Genomic DNA, 19,925 nt, shown 5'->3' with positions numbered 1-19,925 from the left:
AAACGAGCTTTTAAAGCTAGAAAAAATTGTTATTTACTATCTCTGAGACTGGATGAGTTACATTTGATCTTAAGTTGTTGGAAACAAAGAAATAAATAAATAAAATTACTGACTGTTGGTGAAGGAATACTAAGTAACCAGAATCCCCCTAGAGGGATTTCTGAGACACTACAATGGCTGCAGATGGAAAATTACAAGCAGAGTTAGAAAAAATGTTCTTTCTCGTGGGAATGCTACAAGACCAGAACACAGCTATGGCTACAAAACTTGTGACCTTGAATGCTAAAGTAAATAACCCTGCTGACTGTGTTAAGGACTTGACAAAAAACAACTCTGCAGCTGAATCAGAAGAGATATCTTCAGGACTAGAGGAAAGAGAAGGAGGAGAGGAAATATTGCTGGTGGAAAAGGCCAACCAAAAGCCTACAATTGTGGAACATAAAGAAAACAAGCAAATTGTGGAGTACAAAGATATTGAAATCGACTATGAAGTAGGGAGTGATCCCTTTATGGGGGGATCGGAAGAATTATGGATGGCAAATTTGTTCAAGATGAAAGGGGAAGCCTTTGGGACATTTGGAACATTGGTACTTAAAAGAAGCAAGAAAGATGATTGGGGCTCCCTTTTGGAATATGGAGGACTGGTTGGAAGAAACTTGGATCCTATTGGGAAAGAGCTCCTTCGTGACCCGATGACCAACATAAAGGACTACCAACAAAATCGACGGAGAGGGACTGATGGGGACTTGAAGGCCTCGGATGTGAGAAATCCAGGCTAAGAACTGATATTGTGGACATCTTTTGGGGATCAAAACCGGGAAAGAGAGGGGGGTGAGAGCTTCTGAATCCAAAAGGAGAATTTTATGATAGTTAATTTTACTGTGTTTAGCAACTAACACTTAAAATTGGGAAATTTGTGAAAGGGAACGTAGGTCGACCTTAGAAAAGGATGTTAAGATTATGATTGATGTATAAGTTAAAATTGGTTAATTAAGAAGAATTCCCCTTCATGGATCACTGCCTTGCCGTGGCGAAGGGGCTTGAAGAACTCAGAGAAGCTATGAACTACGCCGAGCAGGGCACCCAAGATGAACAGGTCATAGTGGAGAGTTTTGACCAAACGTGATCCACCTGGAGTAGGAATCGGCAAGCCACTCCAGTATCCCTGCCAAGAAAACTCCATGGACAAAGACAACAGGCATATAAAAGTTATGACACTGGAAGATGAGCCCCTCAGGTCGGAAGGTGTCCAACATGCTACTGGGGAAGAGCGGAGGACAAGTACAAGTAGATCCAGAGCTGATGAAGCGGCTGGGCCAAAGCCGAAAGGACGCTCAGCTGTGGATATGCATGGAAGCGAAAGGAAAGTCCAATGCTGTAAAGAAAAATATTGCATAGGAACCTGGAATGTAAGAACCATGAACCTGGGTAAGTTGGATGTGGTCAAAAATGAGATGGCAAGAATAAATATTGACATCCTGGGCATCAGTGAGCTAAAATGGACGGGAATGGGCGAATTCAGTTCGGATGACTACCATATCTACTACTGTGGGCAAGAAACCCGTAAGAGAAATGGAGTGGCCCTCATAGTCAACAAAAGAGTGGCGAAAGCTGTACTGGGATGCAGTCTCAAAAATGATAGAATGATCTCGATACGAATCCAAGGCAGACCTTTTAACATCACAGTAATCCAAGTTTATGCACCAACTACTGGTGCTGAAGAAACTGAAATTGACCAGTTCTATGAAGACTTACAAAACCTTATCGAAGTGACACCAAAGAAGGATGTTCTGCTCATTATAGGGGATTGGAATGCTAAAGTAGGGAATCAAGAGATAAAAGGAACAACTGGCAAGTTTGGCCTTGGAGATCAAAACGAAGCAGGGCAAAGGCTAATAGAGTTCTGTCAAGAGAACAAGCTGGTCATCACAAACACGCTTTTCCAACAACACAAGAGACGACTCTACACATGGACATCCCCAGATGGGCAACATCGAAATCAGATTGATTATATTCTCTGCAGCCAAAGATGGAGAAGCTCTATACAGTCAGCAAAAACAAGACCTGGAGCTGACTGTGGCTCAGATCATCAGCTCCTTATAGCAAAATTCAAGCTTAAACTGAAGAAAGTAGGAAAAACCACTGGACAGGTAAGATACAATCTAAACCAAATCCCTTATGAATACACAGTGGAAGTGAGGAACAGGTTTAAGGATTTAGATTTGCTGGACAGAGTGCCTGAAGAACTATGGATGGAGGCTCGCAACATTATACAGGAGGCAGCAACTAAAACCATCCCAATGAAAAAGAAATGCAAGAAAGCAAAGTGGCTGTCCAACGAGGCCTTACAAATAGCGGGGGAGAGAAGGCAAGCAAAATGCGAGGGAGATAGTGAAAGATACAGGAAATTGAATGCAGATTTCCAAAGAACAGCAAGGAGAGACAAGAAGGCCTTCTTAAACGAGCAATGCAAAGAAATAGAGGAAAGCAACAGAATGGGAAGAACCAGAGATCTGTTCAAGAAAATCGGAAATATGAAAGGAACATTTCGTACAAAGATTACCATAATAAAGGACAAAAGTGGTAAAGATCTAACTGAAGCAGAAGACATCAAGAAGAGGTGGCAAGAATACACAGAGGAATTATACCAGAAAGATATGGATGTCTCGTACACCCCAGGTAGTGTGGTTGCTGACCTTGAGCCAGACATCCTGGAGAGTGAAGTCAAATGGGCCTTAGAAAGCACTGCAAATAACAAGGCCAGTGGAAGTGATGGTATTCCAGCTGAACTGTTTAAAATTTTAAAAGATGATGCTGTTAAGGTGCTACACTCAATATGCCAGCAAGTTTGGAAAACTCAGCAGTGGCCAGAGGATTGGAGAAGATCAGTCTACATTCCAATCCCAAAGAAAGGCAGTGCCAAAGAATGCTCCAACTACCGCACAATTTCACTCATTTCACATGCTAGCAAGGTTATGCTTAAAATTCTACAAGGAAGGCTCAAGCAGTATGTGGACCGAGAACTCCCAGAAGTGCAAGCTGGATTTAGAAGAGGCAGAGGAACCAGAGACCAAACTGCAAACATGCGCTGGATTATGGAGAAAGCTAGAGAGTTCCAGAAAGACATCTACTTCTGCTTCATTGACTATGCAAAAGCCTTTGACTGTGTTGACCACAGCAAACTATGGCAAGTTCTTAAAGAAATGGGAGTGCCTGATCACCTCATCTGTCTCCTGCGAAATCTCTATGTGGGACAAGAAGCTACAGTTAGAACTGGATATGGAACAACTGATTGGTTCCAAATTGGGAAAGGAGTACGGCAAGGCTGTATATTGTCTCCCTGCTTATTTAACTTATATGCAGAATTCATCATGCGAAAGGCTGGGCTGGATGAATCCCAAGCCGGAATTAAGATTGCCGGAAGAAATATCAACAACCTCAGATATGCAGATGACACAACCTTGATGGCAGAAAGTGAAGAGGAATTAAAGAACCTTTTAATGAGGGTGAAAGAGGAGAGCGCAAAATATGGTCTGAAGCTCAACATCAAAAAAACGAAGATCATGGCCACTGGGCCCATCACCTCCTGGCAAATAGATGGGGAAGAAATGGAGGCAGTGAGAGATTTTACTTTCTTGGGCTCCATGATCAGTGCAGATGGTGACAGCAGTCACGAAATTAAAAGACGCCTGCTCCTTGGGAGAAAGGCGATGGCAAGCCTAGACAACATCTTAAAAAGCAGAGACATCACCTTGCCAACAAAGGTACGTATAGTTAAAGGCATGGTTTTCCCAGTAGTGATGTATGGAAGTGAGAGCTGGACCATAAAGAAGGCTGATCGCCGAAGAATTGATGCTTTTGAATTATGGTGCTGGAGGAGACTCTTGAGAGTCCCATGGACTGCAAGAAGATCAAACCTCTCCATTCTGAAGGAAATCAGCCCTGAGTGCTCACTGGAAGGACAGATCGTGAAGCTGAGGCTCCAATACTTTGGCCACCTCATGAGAAGAGAGGACTCCCTGGAAAAGACCCTGATGTTGGGAAAGATGGAGGGCACAAGGAGAAGGGGACGACAGAGAATGAGATGGTTGGATGGTGTTCTTGAAGCCACTAGCATGAGTTTGATCAAACTGCGGGAGGCAGTGGAGGACAGAAGTGCCTGGCGTGCTCTGGTCCATGGGGTCACGAAGAGTCGGACACGACTAAACGACTAAACAACAAGAAGAATTAGTTAAAAAAGGATTATAATAATATTTTGAAGATGAAAGTAAGAACTTGTTGAGCCAACTATTGGAATTAGGATGTATGAAGGGGTGGCGTGGAGAAGTCAGAGAAGGTGGTTAGGAAAATAAGGATTTGAAATTATGCATGTTTGTCTTTGTCTTTGTGCGATGCCAATGTAAAATGCAAAAACCCAATAAAAATTTTATTAATAAATAAATAAATTTTGTAATTCTTTTGCTTGCTTTTTTTTTGGTATGATGTCATTTTATTTGCATTGTACTGTTTAAAGGCTGATGTGTTGACCGCCCTGGACTCCTCTGGCAGGAAGGCTGAGATATACATTTAAAAATGACTGAATGAATGAATGAGAAGTTTGAATCTGCACATGTTCATATTCAAAGAGAGCTAGCAGGGCAGCAGTTGAAGAAGGAGCAAAAAGGGTTTTCTTGTGTGTGTGTGTTTCTTTGTGGCTGATTAGCTGTTCTCCCTGTGCAAAGGTCAGAGGGGGCAGGGTTTCTGTTGAGGCAGGTGATTAGCTGTGGGAGGAGCTTATCAGAGATAGCAGGGCAGTTTGATCCATCTTTTAGATTTAGGGGAGCTAGTCTCAAACGTTTGTTGGAGGAGACCTAGGTTTTTTTGTGGGGGGAGTTATTTGTCCTGTCTTCACGCGTTTTATGATGGAGGACCGCTGTAGCCACCCCCAACGACACGTTCTCAAGATGGAGGGGGAGGGAACAGCTGCAGTCGCCTGCGGTTCCTGCACAATGTTTGCCATCTTGCCAAAGGTTGCAGGCAGCTTTACCTGCAGCAATTGCATGTTGATTGCCCTCTTAAAAAACAAAGTCCAGCAACTGGAGGAACGTGTAGCTACGCTCTAAAGCATTAGAGAGCTGGAGCTCTTCTTGGAAGCAACAGAGCACACCGTCTCCACCAAGGAGGAGACAGGGGACTCCCCTGAGAAAGAGGCTAGTTCACCAACACAGGAGCCAGATATATGGAGAAACGTGACTCAAAGAAGTAGGAGGCCCAGGGTTCGCTCTGATTGTTTAGAAATACACAATCGCTTTGAGGTCCTCTCCCCTAGCATGGAAGACGAAGAGCAGACTCCATTTGAGGATCTCTCCCTCATTACAGTCGATCAGGTATATGAAGACGAGCAGCAAAGTCAGTCCTCAGGGAATGTGCAGGCGACCTTGGAATGGACAGCTCATGGAAGAACCCTGACCAAACCTAAGAGGAGGCGTGTAGTGGTGGTAGGGGATTCCCTACTGAGGGGAACAGAAGCAGTGATCTGTGGGCCTGACAAGATGTCTCGGGAAGTGTCTCCCCGGATCCAAGATGTAACTGAACGACCGCAAGGAATCATAAAACCCACTGACAAATACCCCTTCCTCTTGGTTCATGTAGGAACCAATGACACTACAAGCAATAGCCTCCAGAAGATCAAAAGAGACTACAAGGCTCTTGGCAGGAAATTGAAGCAACTAAATGCACAAATTGTCATCTCATCTGTCCTCCCAGTTGAACGACGTGGCCCAGGGAGAGAGGGAAAAATAGTGGAAGTGAACAGCTGGCTTCGCAAATGGTGTAAACAGGAACGGTTTGGATTCTTAGATCACGGACTGCAGTTTCTTGAAGACGGACTTCTGGCAAGCGATGGACTGCACCTCACAACGGTTGGGAGAAATGTTTTTGCCACAAATCTCATCAGGAGGGCTTTAAACTGACTAATGTGGGGGAGGGAGACAGTGCTCCTGAAGGTAGGAGTCTATCAATTGATGAAGATGATCATCCAAATGTCATAGACCAAATGGAGCAAACAGCAAGCAGACCTATTGGTGGGAGGAAAAAATCCTTAAATAAGAGACACAGGGAATGATTAATGGACTTCAATGTCTGTACACTAATGCGCAAAGCATGGGAAATAAACAAGATGAGCTTGAGCTCTTGGTACAGCAAACTAATATGACATAATAGGAATCACTGAAACCTGGTGGGATAAGTCCCACGATTGGAATGTAATAATGGGGGGATACAATCTATTTCAGAGAAACAGACCAGACAAGAAAGGAGGAGGAGTGGCGTTATATGTCAGGGATGTGTATACCTGTGAAGAGATCCAAGATTTAGAACCTCAAAGCCAAAGTGAGAGCATTTGGGTCAAAATTAAGGGAGAGAAGAATAACAGAGACCTCATTGTGGGAGTTTACTATAGATCCCCAAGCCAAACGGAGGACATAGATGATGCCTTCCTGGAACAGATGGCCAAGCATGCAAAAGGAAGGGAGAAGGTAGTAATGGGGGACTTCAATTACCCAGATATTTGTTGGATGTCAAACTCAGCCAAGAGCATAAGGTCAAACAGATTCCTCACTGGCCTTGCAGACAACTTCATTGTTCAGAAAGTGGGAGAAGCAACAAGAGGAACAGCCATTTTAGATCTGGTCCTAACCAATGTTGATGACCTGGTTAGTGGGGTAGGAGTGGAAGGATCATTAGGCGCGAGTGATCATGCTCTTCTGAAGTTTACTATACAGTGGAAAGGAGCAGCCAAGCATACTAGGACTCAATTTCTTGACTTTAAGAAAGCCGACTTCATAAAACTTAGGGAAGTGCTGGGTGAGATCCCATGGACAGTAATACTAAAAGGAAAGGGAGTTCATGATGGCTGGGAGTTTGTTAAGAGGGAGATAGTAAAAGCACAACGTCAGGCAATACCAATGAGACGGAAACATGGAAGGTGCCTAAAGAAACCAGGGTGGCTATCTAAAGAACTTGGCTAGTTTAGATGTATTCAAGTTCTCCAGGGCCAGATGAACTGAATCCAAGAGTATTAAAAGAACTGGCAGATGTGATCTCAGAACCACTGGCAGTCATCTTTGAGAATTCCTGGAAAATAGGCGAAGTCACGGTAGACTGGAGGAGGGCAAATGTTGTCCCTATTTTCAAAAAGGGGAAAAGAGAGGACCCAAATAATTATCGCCCAGTCAGTCTGACATCAAGACCAGGGAAGATTCTGGAGCAGATCATTAAGCAAACAGTCTGTGAGCACCTAGAAAGGAATGCTGTGATCACCAATAGTCAGCATTCTGAAAAATAAGTCATGTCTGACTAACCTGATCTCGTTTTTTGACAGAATTACAAGCCTGGTAGATGAAGGGAACGCAGTGGATGTAGCCTACCTTGATTTCAGCAAGGCATTTGACAAGGTGCCCCATGATATTCTTGTAAAGAAGCTGGTAAAATGCGGTCTTGACTATGCTACCACTCAGTGGATTTGTAACTGGATGATTGACCGAACCCAAAGGGTGCTCATCAATGGTTCCTCCTCATCCTGGAGAAGAGTGACTAGTGGGGTGCCACAGGGTTCTGTCTTGGGCCAGGTCTTATTCAAGATCTTTATCAACGACTTGGATGATGGACTCAAGGGCATCCTGATCAAATTTGCAGATGACACCAAACTGGGAGGGGTGGCTAACACCCCAGAGGACAGGATCACACTTCAAAACGACCTTGACAGATTAGAGAACTGGGCCAAAACAAACAAGATGAATTTTAACAGGGAGAAATGTAAAGTATTGCACTTGGGCAAAAAAAAATGAGAGGCACAAATACAAGATGGGGGACACCTGGCTTGAGAGCAGTACATGTGAAAAGGATCTAGGAGTCTTGGTTGACCACAAACTTGACATGAGCCAACAGTGTGACGCGGCAGCTAAAACAGCCAATGCAATTCTGGGCTGCATCAATAGGAGTATAGCATCTAGATCAAGGGAAGTAATAGTGCCACTGTATTCTTCTCTGGTCAGACCTCACCTGGAGTACTGTGTCCAGTTCTGGGCACCACAATTCAAGAAGGACACTGACAAACTGGAACATGTCCAGAGTAGGGCAACCAAAATGGTCAAAGGCCTGGAAACGATGCCTTATGAGGAACGGCTAAGGGAGCTGGGCATGCTTAGCCTGGAGAAGAGGAGGTTAAGGGGTGATAGAATCATAGAATCATAGAATCATAGAGTTGGAAGAGACCACAAGGGCCATCGAGTCCAACCCCCTGCCAAGCAGGAAACACCATCAGAGCACTCCTGACATATGGTTGTCAAGCCTCTGCTTAAAGACCTCCAAAGCAGGAGACTCCACCACACTCCTTGGCAGCAAATTCCACTGTCGAACAGCTCTTACTGTCAGGAAGTTCTTCCGAATGTTTAGGTGGAATCTTCTTTCTTGTAGTTTGGATCCATTGCTCCGTGTCCGCTTCTCTGGAGCAGCAGAAAACAACCTTTCTCCCTCCTCTATGTGACATCCTTTTATATATTTGAACATGGCTATCATATCATATTGCCCAAGTGCAATACTTTACATTTCTCCCTGTTAAAATTCATCTTGTTTGTTTTGGCCCAGTTCTCTAATCTGTCAAGGTCGTTTTGAAATGTGATCCTGTCCTCTGGGGTGTTAGCCACCCCTCCCAGTTTGGTGTCATCTGCAAATTTGATCAGGATGCCCTTGAGTCCATCATCCAAGTCGTTGATAAAGATGTTGAATAAGACCGGGCCCAAGACAGAACCTTGTGGCACCCCACTAGTCACTCTTCTCCAGGATGAAGAGGAACCATTGATGAGCACCCTTTGGGTTCGGGCAGTCAGCCAGTTACAAATCCACTGAGTGGTAGCATAGTCAAGACCGCATTTTACCAGCTTCTTTACAAGAATATCATGGGGCACCTTGTCAAATGCCTTGCTGAAATCAAGGTAGGCTACATCCACTGCGTTCCCTTCATCTACCAGGCTTGTAATTCTGTCAAAAAACGAGATCAGGTTAGTCTGACATGACTTATTTTTCAGAAATCCATGCTGACTATTGGTGATCACAGCATTCCTTTCTAGGTGCTCACAGACTGTTTGCTTAATGATCTGTTCCAGAATCTTCCCTGGTATTGATGTCAGACTGACAGGGCGGTAATTATTTGGGTCCTCTCTTTTCCCCTTTTTGAAAATAGGGACAACATTTGCCCTCCTCCAGTCTGCCGGGACTTCGCCTGTTCTCCAGGAATTCTCAAAGATGACTGCCAGTGGTTCTGAGATCACATCTGCCAGTTCTTTTAATACTCTTGGATGCAGTTCATCTGGCCCTGGAGACTTGAATACATCTAAACTAGCCAAATATTCTTGTACTATCTCCTTAGTTATTCTGGGCTGTGTTTCCTTTGCTGAATCATTTGCTCCAAATTCTTCAGGTCGGGCATTGTTTTCTTTATCAGAGAAGACTGAGGCAAAGAAGGCATTGAGGAGTTCAGCCCTTTCTGTGTCCCCTGTTTGCATTTCACCATCTTCTCCTCTGAGTGACCCCACTGTTTCTTTGTTCTTCCTTTTGCTACGAACATACCCATAAAAGCCTTTTTTGTTGCTTTTAACCTCTCTAGCAAGCCTGAGTTCATTCTGTGCTTTAGCTTTTCTGACTTTGTGTCTACACGTGCTGGCTATTTGTTTGAATTCCTCTTTGGTGGTTTCCCCCCTTTTCCATTTTTTGTACACATCCTTTTTTAATCTTAATTCAGTTAAAAGTTCTTTAGATAGCCACCCTGGCTTCTTTAGGCACCTTCCACGTTTCCGTCTCATTGGTATTGCCTGTCGTTGTGCTTTTACTATCTCCCTCTTAACAAACTCCCAGCCATCATGAACTCCCTTTCCTTTTAGTATTGCTGTCCATGGGATCTCACCCAGCACTTCCCTAAGTTTTATGAAGTCGGCTTTCTTAAAGTCAAGAAATTGAGTCCTAGTATGCTTGGCTGCTCCTTTCCGCTGTATAGTAAACTTCAGAAGAGCATGATCACTCGCGCCTAATGATCCTTCCACATCTACCCCACTAACCAGGTCATCAACATTGGTTAGGACCAGATCTAAAATGGCTGTTCCTCTTGTTGCTTCTCCCACTTTCTGGACAATGAAGTTGTCTGCAAGGCCAGTGAGGAATCTGTTTGACCTTATGCTCTTGGCTGAGTTTGACGTCCAACAAATATCCGGGTAATTGAAGTCCCCCATTACTACTATCTCCCTTCCTTTTGCATGCTTGGCCATCTGTTCCAGGAAGGCATCATCTATGTCCTCCGTTTGGCTTGGGGATCTATAGTAAACTCCCACAATGAGGTCTCTGTTATTCTTCTCTCCCTTAATTTTGACCCAAATGCTCTCACTTTGGCTTTGAGGTTCTAAATCTTGGATCTCTTCACAGGTATACACATCCCTGACATATAACGCCACTCCTCCTCCTTTCTTGTCTGGTCTGTTTCTCTGAAATAGATTGTATCCCCCCATTATTACATTCCAATCGTGGGACTTATCCCACCAGGTTTCAGTGATGCCTATTATGTCATATTTAGTTTGCTGTACCAAGAGCTCAAGCTCATCTTGTTTATTTCCCATGCTTTGCGCATTAGTGTAGAGACATTGAAGTCCATTAATCATTCCCCCGTGTCTCTTATTTAAGGATTTTTTCCTCCCACCACTAGGTCCGCGTGCTGTTTGCTCCATTTGGTCTATGACATTTGGATGATCATCTTCATTAATTGATAGACTCCTACCTTCAGGAGCACTGTCTCCCTCCCCCACATTAGTCAGTTTAAAGCCCTCCTGATGAGGTTTCTGAGATTTTTGGCAAAAACATTTCTCCCAACCGTTGTGAGGTGCAGCCCATCACTTGCCAGAAGTCCATCTTCAAGAAACTGCAGTCCGTGATCTAAGAATCCAAACCGTTCCTGTTTACACCATTTGCGAAGCCAGCTGTTCACTTCCACTATTTTCCCCTCTCTCCCTGGGCCACGTCGTTCAACTGGGAGGACAGACGAGATGACAATTTGTGCATTTAGTTGCTTCAATTTCCTGCCGAGAGCCTCGTAGTCTCTTTTGATCTTCTGGAGGCTATTGCTTGCAGTGTCATTGGTTCCCACATGAACCAAGAGGAAGGGGTATTCGTCAGTGGGTTTTATGATTCCTTGCAGTCGTTCAGTTACATCTTGGATCTTAGCCCCGGGGAGACAGCACACTTCCCGAGACATCTTGTCAGGCCCACAGATCACTGCTTCTGTTCCCCTCAGTAGGGAATCCCCTATCACCACTACACGCCTCCTCTTGGGTTTGGTCGGGGTTCTTCCGTGAGCTGTCCGTTCCAAGGTCACCTGCACATTCCCTGAGGACTGACTTTGCTGCTCGTCTTCATATACCTGATCGACTGTAATGAGGGAGAGATCCTCAAATGGAGTCTGCTCTTCGTCTTCCATGCTAGGGGAGAGGACCTCAAAGCGATTGTGTATTTCTAAACAATCAGAGTGAACCCTGGGCCTCCTACTTCTTTGAGTCACGTTTCTCCATATATCTGGCTCCTGTGTTGGTGAACAAGCCTCCTTCTCAGGGGAGTCCCCTGTCTCCTGCTTGGTGGGGACGGTGTGCTCTGTTGCTTCCAAGAAGAGCTCCAGCTCTCTAATTCTTTGGAGCGTAGCTACACGTTCCTCCAGTTGCTGGACTTTGTCTTTTAAAAGGGCAATCAACATGCAATTGCTGCAGGTAAAGCTGCCTGCAACCTTTGGCAAGATGGCAAACATTGCGCAGGAATCGCAGGCGACTGCAGCTGTTCCCTCCCCTTCCATCATGAGATCGTGTTGTTGGGGGTGGCTACAGAGGTCCTCCATCATAAAAAGCTTGAAGACAGGACAAATAACTTCCCTCACAAAAAAAAAAACCCTAGGTCTCCCCCAACGAACGTTTGAGATTAGCTCCCCTAAATCTAAAAGATGGGTATAACTGCGCGCGCCGCTACCCTACAAACTCTGATAAGCTCCTCCCACAGCTAATCCCCTGCCTCAACAGAAACCCTGCCCCCTCTGACCTTTACACAGGGAAAACAGCTAATCAGCCAGAAAGAAACACACACACACACACACACACACACACACAAGAAAACCCTTTTTGCTCCTTCTTCAACTGCTGCCCTGATATGATAGCCATGTTCAAATATATAAAAGGATGTCACATAGAGGAGGGAGAAAGGTTGTTTTCTGCTGCTCCAGAGAAGCGGACACGGAGCAATGGATCCAAACTACAAGAAAGAAGATTCCACCTAAACATTAGGAAGAACTTCCTGACAGTAAGAGCTGTTTGACAGTGGATTTTCTGCCAAGGAGTGTGGTGGAGTCTCCTTCTTTGGAGGTCTTTAAGCAGAGGCTTGACAACCATATGTCAGGAGTGCTCTGATGGTGTTTCCTGCTTGGCAGGGGGTTGGACTCGATGGCCCTTGTGGTCTCTTCCAACTCTACGATTCTATGATTCTATGAAATGTGGTGGTGGTGATACCATAAGCGAGCTAGCTACACAAAATCCATACCTCAGCATACCTACAAGGGAAGGTAGAAACTAGAATGCATATCCATAACATCAGTCCTTTAAAAAAAACAACTATTTTATTAAAGGTTTTCAACCTAATAAACCATAAAATTCCAACTAAAATAAAGGGAATAATAGAAAACATCAGAATAATAGAAAATAATAGAATAATAGAAAATCAGACAGAAAGAACTAACTATAAAAAGAAAATACAGCACATTAATAAACCTCATAGGATATTCAGAAGACACAAAAGTTTAAATATAGCCCTCGGCCACCCTTTTATCTTGATCTTCACCCATACAGAGAGTTGAATTCTCCCACCTCCCACCTAGGAGAGCTTCCTCTTCCTCCGTTTCACACCCTGAGAAAACCTCTTTCATACAGGCCCCTTCCTTATCTCTCTGTCAGCTCTCTGTACTCGTCTTCATCTTTCAAAATATAATTGTTTAGATGTTAAGACATATACATCTAGTTAGTACTAATCGAGAGCCATCCAAAATCAAAGATCATAAAAGAGATCAAAGAGATCATATAAAAGATCAAATCCAAAAAAAGAAAAAGAAAAACAAGAAAGAAGAGATAAAGAAAGAAGGGGAATCTCAGTAACCTATTTGCCCATGTAAGTCCATCACAAAACACCAGTCCTACCTCTGAACTGCAGTGTACCATCCAGCAGCAAGGATCAAATTGATGGCAATATCTACAGGAATGATATCTGCAACTGCATCTTTGTTGCATTTTACAATCCGTGCAATCCCTTTTCCAGTCTGTGGGATGGAGAAGGGGCTAGTTAGCAAATTTTGTGGTATAATTTCATTGCCCAGAGATAATGCACCTGAAATGGGATCGAGATTTCAGTAAAATGGACAACTACTTTCATCACTTGAAAGGTGATAGTTATGGGCAAATTATCTTTGCCAAAATCATTCTGATTTTGTTTTGGTTTTCCAAATCATCCATGAGTACCTGCAAAGGAACTGTGCGCCCACAGTGGGCACATATTCTTGAGGAAAGCAAAAAAGACCCACATGAAGTATGGCCACCCTCTCCTCATTCTTGCCACTGCTTTCCCAAGCAGCAAAAACCAACCAATCAACCAATTTAAAGGGGGTGGGGAATAGCTGGCAACAGGCAAGGCTTGCTTTCTGGCCTGTCTTCAACTGAAAATAAGAGAGGCTACAAAGACTTCCCCTGTATATAAATTTTACTACTACTACTTAGTAGTGAATTTTACTATTATTACTAATAGTGATTTGCACCAATAGTTGCTCCTTCATTGTTTGTTCAAAGTATGCAACAAACTCCACCTGCAAGGAGTTTGTTTCTTCTGTTTCTTAAGGACATTAAGTACTAATTATCAGAGGTTACATATGAGGTTGCATATTACTGTGGGCCTGCTCCAGCATCTCAGGAACCTAAGAATTCTACTAGGTGACACATACCGCAATCAAGAAAATGCATGGTCCATTGAACTGATCAATCCACCCCTGAAAAGAAAAAAAATAAGGTAAAGCAATTATGGAGAGGGAATTTTTGAGTTTCTATTATTGGGGGGGGGGGGGAAGAGTTGAGATTATGCATAACACATTTCCCATATTCCAATCTGTGAATCTGAAGCCTAGTGCACATTTTTCTGCCTGAGATTGATTGTTTTTATTAATGTGAGTCAGCAAACAAAAGTGGGTTAAAAATATGGTAAAAAAATAAACATGGTCATAGACCACTTTTTAAAGAGTGCTGAAAATCGTTTTGGAGAGGTTTTGCGTTCTGTGACTTTCACATATTTTGTCTAAGCAAGCTACTGGTCAAATAGGTTTTGTAGATTTTAGAAATACAAAAATATTCCAAATTCATTTACCAGAGGCAAAAGTAGAATGAGTGGACACATCCCTCTTTCAAATTGTCTCCAAATTCTCTCCCTCTCTCTAAAAAAAGGATGGTTGCGGCAATGCTGGGATAAGGTGACTACGTAACTTAGGCACTCATCAATCCACCACCTAAATACAATTCACTAAAAAAACCACAACTAGTTTTTTTGGTTTTTTTAGAAGGAAAGGTGCTGGTACGTGAAGTGCCACACTTTTAACCTTTGGAGGACAAAAGGTGTTGGTACCTTTGAGCACCCCAGAAAAAGCACTGCGAAAAGCCCTCCTCATCTGCTTATGTTAGCAATCACCACTTGCCCAAAAGATTCTGCCCAAAGCAGTTCACCACATTCTAAGTAAACAGCAGTAATACAAAAGGCATGATAGGAATAAGTACACTAAGGAATAAGCATAGTGTTAGGGAATAACCTCAAGACCTAATTCACAGTATTAGTTGTAGGTGCTTTATAAACGAGTAATGAAAAATTGTTATTTATTCACCGCAGGATGCATTCATCCCCACACAAAATTGGGAATGAATGTCCCCAAAGGGGTATGGAAAAGAAATCCATGGTCCAGGATCCATACGGTTCTCCTTCCTTCCTCCCCTCATTGCCAAGAAGCAAGACAGTCCAAGGAATGGATGCCATTGAGATATTTAGCAAATGTATTTGTAGCGACAATTTCCAGAGAGACAAAATGCTGGGAGCAAAGCAACAGCTGCAGTGGAAATTTTCAGAGTACTCAACAGAAATGGAAGAACAGTCATGCTTACGGGGAAAGGTTCTTGCCAGCTGCAGCACACGATGGATGGTCGAATGATGGCAGTATTTAGGTTACCTTTCTCTTGCTGAATTACGTACTCTGTCAAGGATTTGGTGAATGTGTAGGTGTTGGGCCAATCCCCAATCAGTTTGGGTGTGATCTCTTGAATGAGGGACTCATCCATCCCCCTAACAGGATAATAAAAAACAACAACCACCCATTGAAATATAGCCATGAAAAGAAACGATGCAAAGGAGGAAAAGGGGAATTAGATTTGTAGAACCATCATCAAAATAAGATGGACAAGATTTCAGCACTCCCCATTGCAAGTTAAGATATTACTTTTATTATTACTATTATTATTCTTACTATTATTCATTAAATTTGTATACCACCCTTCATCCGTAGATCTCATGGCAGTTCATAGGCTAAAATAAAAAATAAAAATACAAAATGCATGATAATGATAATGATAAAAATAAAAATAAAAATAAGAACAAGAACAAAACAAGCCCATAATCCCCCCTCCCACAAACACATTTAAAGGAACATAGGAAGAAGGCAGGAGTAGGAGTCTTTTCCTGCTGCATGACTCCCCCCCCCCACTAGAAAAGGAATTGTAGATTTGGAAGAAACCTCAAGCATAGGAGCCAACTTAGGAGCCAACTCTTAGGGGCCATGAGGTCTTCACCCCCAATAAAACATTAGAGGGGGACCTCCCCCCCAGTTGATGGCCATTGCCATTCAAATTATTATTATTATTATTATTATTATTATTATTATTATTATTAGGTTGGGTTTCACATGGTGTGCATGCATCATGTGATTATGTGGCGCGGGGCTTACCTGGGGCCCCCAATTCAAGCTGGCACCCCTGACCTCAAGGGTCATCCAGTCCAGCCTCCTAAACTGCAAGGATCTTAAATGTAACATCCAAGACAAATGGCTGTCCAACCTCTGCTTCAAAACCTCCAAGGAAGGAGATTCTACCACTTCTCGTAGAAGTCAAACAGCTCTTACTGTCAGAAAGTTCTTCCTGATGTTTAGTCAGAATCTCCTTTATTGTAACTTGAATCCATCCAAGATGGAGACCCTTTTGTTCGGTCTGGGAGATTATAAATGATGACATGGGGAGGTAGAGAGAGGAATTTGTGGTGGGGGAAGCAGAGTGAGGGTTGCAAGTAACAAGAGGGGGAAAGATGGGTCTAGTCTTACAAAACTTACAAAAACAGCATTTAGTAGGGGAATGGATGGGCCATATTTTTAAAAGCCTATTCAAAGCTCTGCTGCTTAAATTTTAAATCTTTTTTATTTAAAGGCCAAACTGCTAAATGATGAAACAACACAAGTTTTTACCAGGTATCCCACAGGGGAGGCACAGGAAGAATGTAGTTGGTCAAGGGAGCCATGGACTCAAAAAGGTTGAAAACCTCTGGTACAGAAAAAAGAATTTGAAAAGATACAGCCCTGTGTAGCAGCTACTGAAATTTCCTCTTCTATGCAATATTAAAAGTACAGAATCTTTTTCCTTCTTGTATCTGGCCACCTTACCTACTAAATCCAATCTCCCTCTTCCCTGCTTAGTGCTCCCCCCACCCCCGCCACAGAAAGGAAACAAATAAATCTTTACACATCACTTTTTATACCAAGCCAGGAAAATCAAATGGCACAGGCAGGGACAGGGCCTCTAAAAAGGTAACAACCCTAGTTATTACTTGAACTTATATTATTGACAGTCTACAACCAAGAAAGCTAGACGGCTTGGATGCAAACATTTTTCTCTAGTTCCTTTTAATATGGAATTCAGCATTAACTCCTGATGTGGATACAATTTTATTTAAAGGCAGCCATGTTCCCCTTTGCTGGCTTCCTTGTTAATGAAGTGCGACAATTAATCTCTGCAAATCAGAACTCACAACATCTGAGGGCCTCAGAGCAGCCAGGGTAACAAGTAATCTGCCATATCCAAAGAGGTTTTTCTTAATCTAATGCTCAGGACAATCAGCTTTAAAGGGTATGCTGAGGCAAAAGAGCAGCACAGGACATAAAGGTAGCCTGGCATACCCTGGCAAAGCAGGCAGAATGTCCAAGCAGAATGGCAGGCAATGCAGAAGTTCACATTCACACCAGAAAGCTGCTTCTTGGTGTTACACTTAAAATACTTTTTGCACCAGAACTGCAAATGCTCGTAAAGATGCATTCCCAACCCCATACATGATGAATACAGTGATAGGGGAGCTTCGGAGGAGAGATGTGGTGTGGGCAGCAGAGCTCATTAATTCACCTCTCTTCCTGGCCATTCCCCCTGGCCTCCTGCTGAGCCTCTTGCCTGTCTTGAAGCTAACTGGGGAAATAGACTGAAGGAGTTGTGGGGGGAAGTGCTGGGGGGGGGAGGGCTAAGAACTCGCCATGCTGCCCACAAATGTTTCCTGTTTCCCTGTGACCAGATTGGAAACAGATGAGTCATTGGCCTGATCCAGCAGGCCTCTCCTTATGTTCATAGTTTCCTCATCTCTACATTTACATTCTTTGGCAAATATCAGCTTGGAAAGTGATCAAGGTAGTTGGTGATTTGCACACTGGTTATCTTTTTGGGAAAGCTTTCCCACTTAATCACGGAGGGAGGGAGGTGATGAAGATGGGAAAAGCCTGCACAACTGGTAGGTGGGATAGCACCACAACAGAGTGGCTAACCCTAACCCTAACCCTAAGGAAGAAGCACTTAGTGTTCCAAAATCATGTTTACATCAGCAGGAGAGAAGTTTATTTCCATCACTTACTCTACAAGATCAAAAAGTTTCTGGGGATCCATAGGAGGAGGATAAATGACTTCATCTATGTAACTCCGATTACAGTATGCATAGGCAGTTGAAAGGTGGATGAAGGCCTCAAGGTTCTGTATCTGGTGGGCCAACTTCAGGAGCTCCTTTGTTCCCATGACGTTTAACAGAAGGGCTTGCCTGGTTAAGAAAGCATTAAAAGGTTATTAAGAAGTCCTGTTGGCATGACCATCTAAGTAAGCATTAATAGAGCTACTTCAGATGTTTAAGGGGAACATGAAGAAAAGTAAGCGATGCAGCCCGCACTTCCTTCCATGTTTTTGGATCTTGGGTGAGATCTGGAAGTCACTGGTGCTGCTCCTTTTCTTGTAACTTAGGATGTGCCTATATCTCTGTGGTATTCTACAACCTTGTCTGCAGAAGACCCTGGGTTCATCCATGCCACCTTATCGAAGGATCTCAGCTGTCAGAGCAGGGTGGGACCTCTTTTGAGCTAGAAAGGAGATGCTGCAAATCAAACATTGGGCAACATGGTCTTACATAAAAGGTTGTCTGCTCAAGACTCCCCCAAAGAAACACTGCTTTGGGTTAGGTGCAAAGTTGGAATTGTCCTTGTACCTCATGATCTAAAGTACTGTGATATTAGTTCACTGAGAATGCTTAGTGAAAAGTTTGGATGAAAAGCTAACAGAATGAAAACATGTACTTTCCCTTTCCTTCTCGATGGAAAACTGTTCAGATGGTTTTTTTTATATCTGTAGACTACTGACTATAAGTGTATGTTTATAACTGAGCAGGAATTCCTTATGTTGTTATTTGTAATGTGTGGCTATTTTTATTTATTGCAACTCATTGTTCCCGGAAGGAAGGAAGGGGTGATTTTCTTGATACAGAAGATCAGGAGTGTTTGCCATGACCAAGCACTGTCCACCCTTTAAAGTTCAGTGTATGAGTGCAGAACTCCCAAACTGATGTTTGCTCTGATTCAGTTTTAAAGAACGAGTTTTCAAAGGGAAAGCTTGGGACAAAAAAGAGAGAAGAAACTCAGACCTGGAGTTTTAAAGCACAACAAAAGGTAAGTGTGGATAATCCCTAAGTGAATGTATGTACTCTTGTAATTCTTTTCAAAGTGAAATTCACCATAGTACTGAAGTCACACTTACTAGGAAAGTGTCCCATTGAGCTCAGTAGTTTTACTTCTAAGTAAACCTGATTAGGACTGTGGGGTAAGAAACACAAAGGAAAAGCAAGCATAACATACTTCAGTGGCTCATCAAAGCGAATTGTTGCAGCACAATGGAAGACAATGTTAACTTCGGAGAGGAGCTCCTGAGCATCCTCAGGAGCAATGGCCAGATTTGGCTGTGTAAGTTCAGCATTGATTGGTTTAATCTTCTCATAGAAGTTTGGCCACACTTTTCTGACTCTGTCAAACACCTAAACACAAACACAAAACACAGATAAGTGAGAAGGAGGACAGGGAACCAGGCAGACGGCCTTCTTGGTAGTGGTGCCCACCCTGTGGAACGCCCTCCATCAGATGTCAAGGGAATAAACAACTATCTGACTTTTAGAAGTTAGCCCTGTTTAGGGAAATTTTTAATGTTTGATGTTTTATTACGCTTTATATTTGTAGGAAGCTGCCGAGAGTGGCTGGGGCCAACCAGTAAGATGGGTGGGGTACAAATAATAAAATTATTTTATTGTAAACAATGAGGCTCAGCCAAATGCTTTCTCCATATATTTATCCACAAAAATGTTACATATAAAACCATTCTTTTCTGAGCCTGCCAAAAACATTTTTCTTCAGACAAGCCTACCCAGATGCTTAGGAAGTTGAGGGAATACCATCAAGAGGTGTATAAATTTTATGAAATAAATAAATAAAAAGAACACAAGAAGACAACAGATAAATT

General features: G+C 43.1%; 1 protein-coding gene across 9 annotated transcripts in view; it reads right to left on the bottom strand.

The window, feature by feature from the left end:
- The window catches only part of FAR2 (fatty acyl-CoA reductase 2), a 142,229-nt gene that overhangs the window by 17,816 nt on the left and 104,488 nt on the right, over positions 1-19,925 (bottom strand). For all 9 annotated transcript variants that reach the window (XR_014219947.1, XR_014219948.1, XM_082223164.1 and 6 more), the window contains exons 3-7: positions 19,271-19,446; positions 18,010-18,189; positions 15,240-15,417; positions 14,042-14,086; positions 13,248-13,366 (exon numbers count right to left, since the gene is read on the bottom strand). Coding sequence is in view for 7 of the 9 variants with exons in the window: in XM_082223164.1 (XP_082079290.1) it covers positions 13,248-13,366; positions 14,042-14,086; positions 15,240-15,417; positions 18,010-18,189; positions 19,271-19,446 (698 nt within the window). In the remaining 2 variants the exon portion in view is untranslated. The remainder of the gene's footprint in view (positions 1-13,247; positions 13,367-14,041; positions 14,087-15,239; positions 15,418-18,009; positions 18,190-19,270; positions 19,447-19,925) is intronic.

This window comes from Podarcis vaucheri (genome assembly GCF_965113315.1).
Source record: "Podarcis vaucheri genome assembly, chromosome: 5".
Lineage (NCBI taxonomy): Eukaryota > Metazoa > Chordata > Lepidosauria > Squamata > Lacertidae > Podarcis > Podarcis vaucheri.
Note: the sequence above shows the minus strand (reverse complement) of the source record. Positions and strands in the feature narration are given on the sequence as shown.